Here is an 11,729-nt window from a genome sequence, read left to right on the forward strand (position 1 = left end):
AAGGGAATACGTGAATATTGCAAGTCCTAGGGGGGTCATTTCCCCAAGAAGATATGAATATGGTGTACTCACATTGTGGATAAATGTATTATCCCACGGTGCACTATGTTGTATACTCCCATATAAAAAAAAAAAGCATGCATAGAAATGTGTATTCTGATGGTTGATACATAGCTTTTAAAACGTAGATATTCACAATTCTCAGGGTTTTTTTATTCCTCTGATAAAAAGTCCACATCAATTAGAAGCTCAACTGACCGTTGTGATGGCTGGCGTCTTCCCACCTTCCTCTCCTTCAGCCCTTTCGGCGTCTGCTTCCACCTGATTGAACTTACCAATCTTTTTCAAACTCTCCAGCGCGGACTTCAAAGTGTCCTTGAGGCTGTTCTCCAGGATCCACCCTTCGCTTTCACATTCAGGGTCTTCGGATTTGCAATGCTTTCCAGAGAGGTGTGCAGAAGACGCAAGCCAACCATCACGGACATCTGTGCCGTGCAATGGAGAAGACAGAGAGCATCAGGCAAACCTTTATACCCTTGCCCACATCTTCATCATCCTCTGCTATTAGCAGCCCGGGCTGGCAGCATGAACAAAATGCCAAAGGCACCAAACAGATAGAGCTTAAGGGCTGCGGGAATCCTCCACGTGAGAGGAGATCCCCCTTGAGATGGCCAGGAGGGGTGAGGGGGAGCTGGCAGGAGGCAAATGTCCCTTCACAAGTGGGAAAGGAGAGGGCGGAGGTCTGAAATCAGTGAACGCTACGGGAAGTGTGGCAGTTGATAAGCAATGAGTGGATGCATCAGCTAACGAAGGAAGGCCGTGCTGGCTGCTGCGAAACAGCAGCTTTGTGTGGCCATGTGCACAAGGGGCCTTTCCACGTACCCCATCGCAGCGTTGGCGCCTCCGGGGAGATTTTAATGAAACCTCTGCTCCTGTGCACTAGATGTCCATAAAGCTGTTTATATGTGCAACAACATCCTCTGCCACCATCCACTTAATTTTAACTCTAAATATTTTTACTTCACGTTGACCTTAATATGTTTGGCAAGTATATTAATCTGATCAAGGAAATATTCATGAATTGGCATCTGTGCAGAACAGAGCAGCATTAGGATTTGAGCCATCAGCTTGTCTACTTCAAGTTCTGGTTTTGTTTTTATATAGGTATGTGCAAATAAGGAAACCAAGGCAGCAGGTGGTCTGTATCTTTCACTGGTTCCATCTAAAACAAATTTTTATTTCTGATAAAATATTTACCAGTCCCAGCAGCCCTGACTGAGACTTTTTCTACTGTATTATGCTGGTGTAATACCCCTGACACTGGCAAACCTGCCTCCAGAGAGAAAGAATGTTTTTAGCCAGTCTCCTGCCTTCTAACACTGTTCAAAACAATCCGACTTCCACCGTTGTGCTTATAAAGAAAAAAGTGATTGATCTGTGAAGTAGAGAAGGAAAGAAAAGGCAGCGCCCAGAAGAGCCAGCTTGATGAGGTGGTAGAGCAGGTGGTTAGGATGGGGCAGCAGTAAGGCTAGTTTAGTCTTTCGTGTGCTAGGTAGAGCTAAGATCGAGACCACTTATTGTTGTTAACAACCTCGTAGGATTTGTTCTGTAAGGGAAGTACAATGCCTCTGTTATCCTATCAAAATTCCCAAGGAAATTATTACCTCTGGTCCTTCTAAACCCTAACAGCTAAAGAGGTCGGTGCCCCTGTGTGTTACTTACCTGGTGGCACAGCTGAGGCCCACGGAGAGCTGCCCTGGACCTGCAAGGTGCTGCTCTCTGTTGAGGCTTTTGAACTAGAGATGGAGGAAGCTTGCAAACTGTCGGGCAGGACTACAGCATCGGGAGGCTGGGCAGGTTTGAAGTGGGATTCAGCCACATAGCGTGGCCAATGGCAAAACTCACAGCTGGCTTTTGGACTCATGGGACTGCTCAAGCATGTGCTTCTGTAGACCATTCATTAGCCTGTCTTCCCTGGTCATCCTGCTTGTGTATGATCAGTGTCTCCAAACTCTTGGAATACTAAAGCTACCATTGGCTACTCTCGAAATTTTCAGATGTTCATGTTTCTCTGCCTTCACTCAAGACCAGAAAGGGAAAAACATTAGGCAAACAAACAAGCTTCATCAAACACTTCCATATCCACAGGCAAATTTTCATCCTGTTTAACACAGGAATGCATGACTCGCAACACCTTGGTCCTCAAAGAAGTTTCTAATGGCCCTGAATCTGGAAATAGTCTCATTTTGTAGTGGATCTACCCAATACTATGATGACTTAAATCAGTTGAAACACTATTCTATAAAAATCACAAGACGTGACAAATAGGATCACGCTAGTCTTGGGATTTAAAGCCTTTGACATCTTCCTTTCAATCTGAGCTCCAGTTTTGCTGCTCTCAGTCATGGGACTAATATCTTTCATATTAATGGCTGTTGCAAGTAAAGATTAATAGGACTGGACGCAAAAGATGGCCTCCATGTTGCTCTCTACTTGTGCTACCTCACTGCATGTCAGCAGGAGGGGTTTTTTTGTGACTGACTTACTAAGTTCCACTATTTGACAGCAAAATTAGCTGTACTTACAGGCTTCCTGGATGGCTCTAAGTCACTAAATATGGTCGTGCTTTAAAAAAGGAAGGTGCTTGTGCAGAAGGGAGCAGCTGACCTGCCTTCGGATGAGATTCTGTGACATTTTCTCTCAGTTTAAGACTTCATTTTCTTAAAAATCTTGCTCAGAAAGATTTTGGGTCCCTGGGGTTGAGATCTCCTAAAAGCAGTGCAAAATGTTCGGGCTCTCATCACCTCCACTGACCTGAGCCTGCCTTCTCTGCCGGATGAGAAGAGAGTCCAGGAAGTTGGAGACAACTATCTGGTATTTAGTCTATCTCCTATATGATAGCACAGAGCCTTGGACCATCAGTTTTGCTGAAGTCCTGCACCAGGGAACGAACAACCCCAGGCACCAGTATATGCTGGGGGGTGACTGGCTGAAAGCAGCTTGGCAGTAAGGGCCTTGGGGTCCTGGTGGACACCAAGCTGAACATGAGCAGCAATATGTACCCTTGTGGCAAAGAAGGCGAATAGTATCCTGGGGTGCATCAGACAAAGTATCACCAGCAGGTCGAGGGAGGTGATCCTTCCCCTCTACTCAGCGCTGGTGAGGCCACAGCTGGAGTGCTGTGTCCAGTTCTGGGCTTCTCAGTACAAGAGAGACACGGACATACTGGAGGGAGTCCAACAAAGGGCCACTGAGATGATGAAAGGACTGGAGCACCTCTCCTGTGTGAAGAGGCTGAGAGAGCCGGGAATGTTCAGCCTGGAGAAGAGAAGGCTCAGGGGGGATCTTATCAATGTGTACAAATACCTGAAGGGAGGGTGCCAAGAAGATGGAGCCAGGCTCTTTTCAGTGGTGCCCAGTGGCAGGACAAGAGGCCACATGCACAAACTGAAATGCAGGAGCTTCTGTTTGAACATCAGGAAACACTTTTTCACTGTGAGGGTGACTGAGCACTAGCACAGGTTGCCCAGAGAAGTGTTGGAGTCTCCCTCCTTGGAGATATTCAAAAGTCATCTGGACATTGTCCTGGGCAACCGGCTCCAGGTGGTCCTGCTTGAGCAAGGGGTTGTGGACAAGATGACCTCCAGAGCCCCTTCCAACCTCAGTCAGTCTATGATTCTGAGTTGTAGACCTGTGCTTAATCACAATCCAGCAAGGAAGGCCTGGGCACCAGGGTCCCAAAGCTCGCCCAGTCTCACTGAGTGATGATTTCCCCAGGCCAATAGACAAACTGTCATGAAAACTCTTCTCATTTTACAGCAACTTCAAAGTGGCAGGAAGAACAAGGCCGCAGTGTTTCTCCAGGGCGAGGTATGGGCAGGCTGGGCTGGTGCATCCCCCTGCACCACAGCATGCTCAGCCCCTTGATCTGTGCTAGCAGAGCAAACTGTGTCCTTCTGCAGGGTCCCTGCTGCCTGTGGGCTGGTTTTGAAGATTATCAGGAGTTCAATCCTAGTATTGAAGGCATCAGAGAGTTTACTCTCCAGCACATGATATGCAATGCATCTCCTGCTCATGTCTCATCGCTCTCCTGGGTTCCCACCTCCTGGAGCTCAGTGCTGGCCTCCCTCTGCGGCACCACATGTGAGATGAATCTCAGGGTCTCGGCCATTGCAGTAGCTGTGAGCTATGGAGAGCCATGTGTTTATACAGGTGAAGGACCTGGAGCATCTCAGGAACTGGCTACTGCCCTCCCTTCCTTTTGAAATGCTCTGTTCAGGGCACCCTTGAACCCCCCATTTCCTCTTCGCTGGCTGAGGCAGGTCAAGAAGACAGCCAGGCTTGCTCTGCTTGACCTTCTGCAGCGAAGCCCATCTGTTTGCCAGGGTTTAGCCTGAGGCGGCTTAGCTAGAGCAGGGTGTGATCTTTTTTTGTCACCCTCATGACCGGTTGTCACTCATGAGAAGCCTACAGCTTTTGCTAGTAAAAGCAGCATGTGGATAATAACATATTTCCAGAAAATACGACACGCTACATTTTTTTCAAATAGAAGTTTTGATACTTCAAAATAGGTTCATTCTTCCTTGCACCTAATATAGAAACGTTAAACCTAAATGGCCTTCCCTGAGGTCCCTATACCCATGTGGCACGTTACGTTTTTCCGCAGCTCAAAGTAACAGCTGCGATTAGTGTTTCCCTCCATGCTCTGTCCCCTTCCCACACCTCAATACCACCAACCCAGCTGGAAGAGTCCTCCGCCAGCCCCCAGGAGGGCTTTGCTGGGGAGGTGCTGTGGCCGTGCCACTTGGCTTGAGTTCACAGCGGCTCCAGGTGCAAAGCAAACCAGGATGCTCCTTTGCTTTTGCACTTCTCTGTAACTTCTCAGCAAGCCAGTCGAAGGGAAAATGAGAAGCGCAGAGCCAGCGCGTTAACTGCCCTGTGGGTCGCACCCTGGTCAGACCGACATCTTACCTTGGCCGGAGTTGGGACCTCTGCTGCGCTCCTACTCAGAATAAAATTGTTTCCTACCCTGACTGGAATTTAAAGAAAGTGGTTATATTTCAAGGGGGACTAAATTAATGTCTGTTTCCTGCTTTGCTTCCTCCCTTCAAGGTTTGCCTTAAAAGTGGAGGGAGTTTGAGACCCAAATCTGGACCCTTTATGGTGGAATATCAGGCAAGTCATAAATATTCAGGAGAGCCAATTAATATAACCCAGGATTGTGATATTTCTTTAAAGCTTTGCCCCAAGAGTCCTCTGATTGCCTGAAAAAAATCTCACCTTATATTTTGAAAAAGATGAAGAAAAAAAGAGAAGATCATATTTCTCATTACGCCACAGGTTGAAAAAAATACCCGGGTGTACTTTGAAGAGTTAGAAATAAAATACTGCATTTTCATCGCTACTATTAATGTTAACAGACCACTGCCATTAATCTCCTACAAGTCAGCAGAAGTATGTTACAGGTTCCTAGTCATGATTTTTGACAGCTGGCGTTAGCATTTCTGTGCATTTTTCCCCCGAGTTTTTGAATTTCCTTCTGATTTTCATATACAGCTGAAATTTCCCTCTCTTCAAGAACTCTGCATTTGAATTTGGGCTGAGACACGAGCTTCTCTTTCTTTTCTTACCAGAATAACAGTGCTACAAGGAGGTAGTACATTTCTCAGCCACGCAGAGCAGTTATTTTTAAAATAACACAACATGAAGTAACTTTACGATATTTTTTTCAGTTCACAGATTATTTGGGTAGGTGTTTATTTTCTAAAAAGCATCTTCATTCCTGGAAGGGTGTAGGCCAGTGCTTGTATCAAAATATAATGCATCTTTTTTTAATTTGCATTTACCTGAATTTTTACAAAGCCGGCTGAATCATTTAAAATAGGCAATGCCATTTGCAGCAGCCATTTCAAGGGTTAGAAAGGGTCTGCTGCACTCCGTGTCGCCCAGTGAGCTGCACCCTCCCCGTTTGGCATCCGCTCCTGCCCTACCTCCGCATCCAGCACCTCACGTGCCAGCCCTCGTGCCACCGCCAGCCCACGCTCCCTGCGTGTTAGTATTGGTTAAACACCCCGGCTAGAAAACCGGCCATCTCCCAGAGGCAGAAGGACCTGTTTTCCTTACATTGAATGAACAGTATTTTAGCAGCAAAGCTGCGCTTCGGGTTACGGTGCCCACAAACATCTGCACTGGGCAGTATTGGCATCTGTTTGCATATGCACGGTGGTTTCAGGAAGCAGAATAAAATAAAGTTAATCCATCTGCTTCACCTAAAGCACTTCTTGGGACCAAAAACATTGGTGGAGCTGATGGAGGACCTTAAACCAAATGCTGCCCTGAAGCTGGACACTGCGCATGGCTCTAGGTCTTATTTTCATCAGCACGTAAGCCCCTTAATTGCACTTTCTGTCCCACAAATTACTGCCATCTCTTTCTAATGCACTGCTTTGTGTACTTTTCATTCCCAACTAATGGTGACACGCGTAAAATTAATGCATCTGGACAGCTGAGCCCTTGCATGCTCTTCCCTGCTCAGCACCCTGCATTTGGCAGAAAATCGGTCCCTTTTTCCCTCTTGCTGTGGGATACTCGAGGCTCTGGCCCCTTGCTCTGAAGGGGGGATCTGTAATGTAACACCCACCCCATGCTTCCCAGCTGTGTCTCCAGCCTGGGACCTTTCAGGCCTTATGCAGATGTTCACTATCAGATGTTTTCTCAGCCGAAGAATGGCGGCAGACAATTTATTTTAAATAGATTTTTAACTTAGCCCCTCTGGAGCTGGCGCGTCAGCAAAGCAGGGCTGGGGTGAGAGGGTTACCTCGAAAAGCCAGACGAGGAGGACGACGGCGCCCATGGAGCTCATCATGCTGCTGTAGTAGTGCAGGAGGGCTTCCCGGCAGCCACGGCGCCAGAGGTTGAGCTCCTCCGTTTGGTAGTCGTAGCTGTAGTGAGCTGAGTTGTTGGTGACCTGGTACTGGATGCAGGGTCTCGGGGAGCTGGGGTTGCAGCAGCTGAAAGGGACGCCATCTACCAAGTACCTTCCGTCCACGTTGCTTTTGATCCGACTACGGGCAAGGGCAGAAGAAAGCGTGAATACACACACACACACACACACACGTAAAGATATACCGGAGCAAACTTGCACGAGAAAGGAAAGCAAAGGCAACGCGGATTTTCCACCGTGCCGTCTGGCCATGCCATTTCTCCGCATCCCCTGTTCATATAGCAGCGTTTGCCCCAGGTGTTTTTCCTCTCTGAAATCCTCTTCTATGTCGAGGCTACACCGAGTCTATAATTAACTCTTCATGATGGAAACACGCCCTCTCGGGTCACTTCTTCAAAGAAATTAATTTTTAAGAAAAGTGAATGGCAGAGACAAATTTCAGGAGGGGCAGTCAGAAAAGAGTGATCACAGCATAGTTCGGGTGGAAGGGAGATGCTGGAGGTGACCTGAGCTTGGAAAAGGACCCACAACAGCCTTAGGACCCACCGTATCCAACTAGACCATTGATCCAGCAAACCTAATAGCTTCTCTTTGATGATAATAGCTCGAGGAAGGGGTTATGCATTTATTCTTGGCTTGGGAATGTAGCCAGTATTTAAAACATGAAATGTGCTTCAGCAACAGGATGTTGAAAAATATCTGAAGTCCTTGCAGGAGCTCTCCAACAATTGTTCATTTGAGACTGTGGTTGCTCTCCATAAACAGCGATTTAGGCTGGTGCCTTATGAGATGTTTAGATGAGAGATACTTAGAAGGCAAATAGTTCCACTGGTACTGCAAAAAGGACTATAATAAGCGGACTGCAACTCTAACAAATGCCATTTTGCTTAGAAAATGACAGAATGGAGAGCCCCAGTGATCTAGAAAGGTGAAAAAAATCTGAGAGTCGCTTGTAGCTTTCTATATGGATATTTTAAAGATGTGTCATAGAGAGAGGGGTGATTGCAACAGCCTGGTGAAGCAAAATTCCACTTTGCGGTCATGACCTAAACATATCTAAACGCCAAATGCAGCTGAGGTTTCATCTCTAGATGTAAATTGCGCTCTGAGTTGGGTCTAATTCCCATTGATGTGTAAGCGCTCCACCAGTTTCAGAGAGATTGGATCAGGCCTTCGCTCTGCAAATAATATAAAAATCACATTGCAGGGGACGGACTCCCACCTTCCCTGGAATTAAGGAGAACTTTGCTTTTGACTTCAAAGGGGCCAGAATATCCCACCAGGAATGTGAGCAGAGATTGTGCACCACTGCGTAGTTCAAACCTTGAATTCACTCATTAACATCCGTTTGTGGATTTTTAATGCCCTATTTCCTGCCTCAGTCGTACAAAGAAATTGCCCTGAGTCTCAGTTCCAAACAAGACATCATTTATTAAGGACAATATAACCTTGTTTTCCCTCTGTGCTTTGCCCTTCCACTGCTGCTGGATTAAGTTACAGCTCTCAAATCTCCATATAATGCTGGCAAGGTGAACTTATTATGTTTTCAAGTAGTTATTTATACCATGGGCATACCTTCACAACGCAAATACTCCCTTATTAAACAGCGAATGTATTTGTTATAACCCCGCAGTGCAATAGGTTAAGCCTGCAACAGTTTTCACTATAAACTCCTAGTTCAGAATCGCAAAACCAACCAGACCACCCAACAAGTCAAGACAATATGCACAGAGACACACAAGTGAAATACCATTTACACAGTCAGGCAGGGATCCCAAGAGATACACAAAGCTTTTTTCAAAATTACTTCAGACATTTTTAACACAGGCATTATATTTAAAAGGCAGATTGCTTCCAGTTTACAAGACCCTTTGTGCAACCACAGAGTATGAACGTTAACGAATGATGTTCCCAAAGACCTCTGAATAACGATCTCTTTCCCCGATGCTTAGTTTTTTAAAAGGTTGTGGGTATTTATGCTCAATGCTCATTTTTTAATTTCAAAAGTTCAGTTGTTCTCATGTTTATTTTTTACTTGCACTTACTGCACATAACCCGATTTTGAGATTACTGCCTCTTTGGGCACTGACATCAGAGCCATTAAGGTGTTTCTGGTCAACAATCTGTTCTGGCTTGTACAGAGGAAACTAGTGCTGTTTTCATGTGAGGTTTAAAAAAATTAGGCACAAGTATATATATTGAACATGTTTTTATACAGGAGAGAACTTAAGATGCATTTGGCTACAAGGGACACTGTGTAAAGCTAGTAACGTCAACGGGTGTTGACGCTCAATATTGTCACGGTGCTGAAGCAATCCATTGAGTGAATATAAAAATAAAATTCTAAACCTTAAGGATTTAAAACACATGAGTTATTGGTAAAATGTTACTGTTTCTATTTGTTTTCATGAGACTGATTAATTGCCAATACCTAAAGTGGAGTTTTAAAAGTGGTATCAACAGTGTATATCCAGGGAAGTCTTTTTTTAGGAACTTAGTAAGTCGCATTGAAATCTGCTTCAGGAATAGTGAAGTTCTGATACTTTCCTGTTGATTTTGGGAGAAGGTATGTGTGGCTTAATGTAATGGGTTTATAAAGAGGTAAAAGACAGTAAAAAAATGTTACTGTAAGTCTGTTTACATGGCACTGAGTAAGAATGAGAAAAGTATTTTGGTGCTTTATATTTTATGTCCTGGATAACATTAGAGGAATTTGTCAGAGGAGGAAGCAATCTAGCTGATCGTTTGGGATACCTACTAAGCAAGAGCAGAGAAAAAACCCATTTTATACAAAACCCCCTCCAGTCAGTGCCTGTTGGGACGTACATTTCTTTAGTATAATACCGATCAAACAATGATACTACGTGATACAAACCCCACTAAGTCACTTACTCTTTCACTTCTTTGGAGCTGAAGTCCAGATATCTGTTGCTGATCCACTGAATTTCAAACCAATCTTTGAAGCCGTTGTTCCCACAGCATTTGAACTCAATTTGGAGCATGTCGATGGTCTTCTTCATGAAGCATCTTCCGGGCGTGTCTGTGTCCCGGTAGAACTTCATGCCGTTCTTGAGCCCCTGAGCCAGCGTGCTGTCCAGAGAGCCCCGCATGAGAAAGCAAATCAGAGCAACGAAGAAAATGAGTATGTTAAAGAAGAAACATAGTGCCAGGTAAGGTTTCAGCAAAGGCTTCCACTTGGCAAATTTAGCGGGATCCAGAGAATCGTAACAAATTTTGCCAGCAAAACCATTGAAGGCGCAGGATAATATACCCATCAATATCAAAGAATTGGGCACAAAGTGGCTTTCAGAATTGTCCATCACTTCGCTTCGCTTCCTGAGTTCAATTTTGAGGAACAATCCCATGCTAAAAACAAGGATTCCAGCAAACACCGAAAACCAGTTCATGAGCCATAGTCCCTGTGCTAGTTTTACCCGTTTCTTCTGATTGAATTTGACTTTCAGCAGTGCCATCTTCGTGATGTGAGATGTTGGAAGATTTCGCAGCCTGGACCCCTCTTCTCAGCGTAAGTGACTTGAGGAAGAACCATTCAGGCGTTGGAAGAGACCCCGAACGGCACGGCGGGAAGCGAGCCACTGCACGGTCCTTCCATCTTGAGCTCCCCCGTTAGGATTCAAGCAAGTAAAATATTCAAAGATCCCAATTAACAATTTCACATTAGTGAGAATAATGGGCAATTAGCACCTACAACTATTTCTGGTGGTTCCTTCCAAGCAAAGGAGAAACGGTCTCAAGGTTTCAAATGGTTTGATCTGGATCTGCAAGACGTCATTCTAATACCTTTAATCATTTGATCCAATTTGGAGAAATGTCTGTCAACAGATGAGTGGAAATAATCCCTCATTTTACTATTTAGTAGATTTGTGCTTTCTTATGATAGGCTGCTGGGCAGAATATGAAAACCCACAGATACAAAAAGATCTTTGTTGCCAGAACAATATGGATCCTTTGAGGAAAAAGGAAGAGGGCTCCGAGATTAAAAAAGGCTGCTTAAATACAAAAATATATTTCCCCTACGTGATCCTGATTTATTCATATCTACAGCCCAAACCACCTTTCTAGTCCTTATCCTTCTGTGTTGACCCGAGATGACATCCCGTGGCTTATGTGTTCTGGAAGCAGATAAGTGTGTAGTTTACAGTGACCTAAAAAACCTAAGCTTGGCATTTTCTATTTACTTCCAGGGCTTGTACCATCTCCGGGCCTTGGCAGGAGGGAAGGAGAAAGGAAAAGTTCAGAGAAACTCAATAAACAAACCCCGGGCTGAAATCTAGAGATGCTTTTATAAAAAGCGAGCTGACATGAGCAGCTTACTGGATAATCACCAGGCCAGGGAGGGGAGCAGGGCTGCCCAAGGAGACCCGGGAGCTTACACCAGCGAGGAATTTGACCCAGCAGCTGGGGAGGGACCCTCGGGCCATCGTCACTAGCCAGTGCGAGGGAGGCACCCCCGGGGTCCTCGGGGTCTGCCGAGGGACCTGCAGCCCAGCTCCACTTTCACGCTGTAGCAGACAGAAAAGGAGGGATGCAACCCCCTCCTTCAGCGGTGGCCTTCCTCCTTATGCCACACAGCCGTTTCAGGCAAGCACGGATGCCGGGCTTTTGCTCTTTCCAGTGCTTTAGGAGTTTTACTCGCTTTGAAATATCACCTCCTGCTCCCCCCTTGCCCCGCAGAGGTTCGGAGGTATTGGGAAAGTCCTGCGCGCTGGCTCACCGCCCGCTGCAGCAATGCAAAATTAGCCTCAGGCAACCTCAAGCGATGCAA

The 11,729-nt window shown here is 45.7% G+C and overlaps 1 protein-coding gene across 1 annotated transcript; it reads right to left on the reverse strand.

Moving 5' to 3' along the window:
* Positions 1 to 249: 249 nt before the first annotated feature.
* PRPH2 (peripherin 2) lies at positions 250 to 10,416 on the reverse strand. Its single transcript, XM_050893378.1, is given in 4 exon segments — positions 250 to 425; positions 428 to 485; positions 6,818 to 7,064; positions 9,836 to 10,416. Coding segments are annotated over 4 exon segments (1,062 nt in total).
* Positions 10,417 to 11,729: the final 1,313 nt, after the last annotated feature.

This window comes from Gymnogyps californianus, chromosome 3, assembly GCF_018139145.2.
Source record: "Gymnogyps californianus isolate 813 chromosome 3, ASM1813914v2, whole genome shotgun sequence".
In the NCBI taxonomy this organism is placed as follows: Eukaryota; Metazoa; Chordata; class Aves; order Accipitriformes; family Cathartidae; genus Gymnogyps; species Gymnogyps californianus.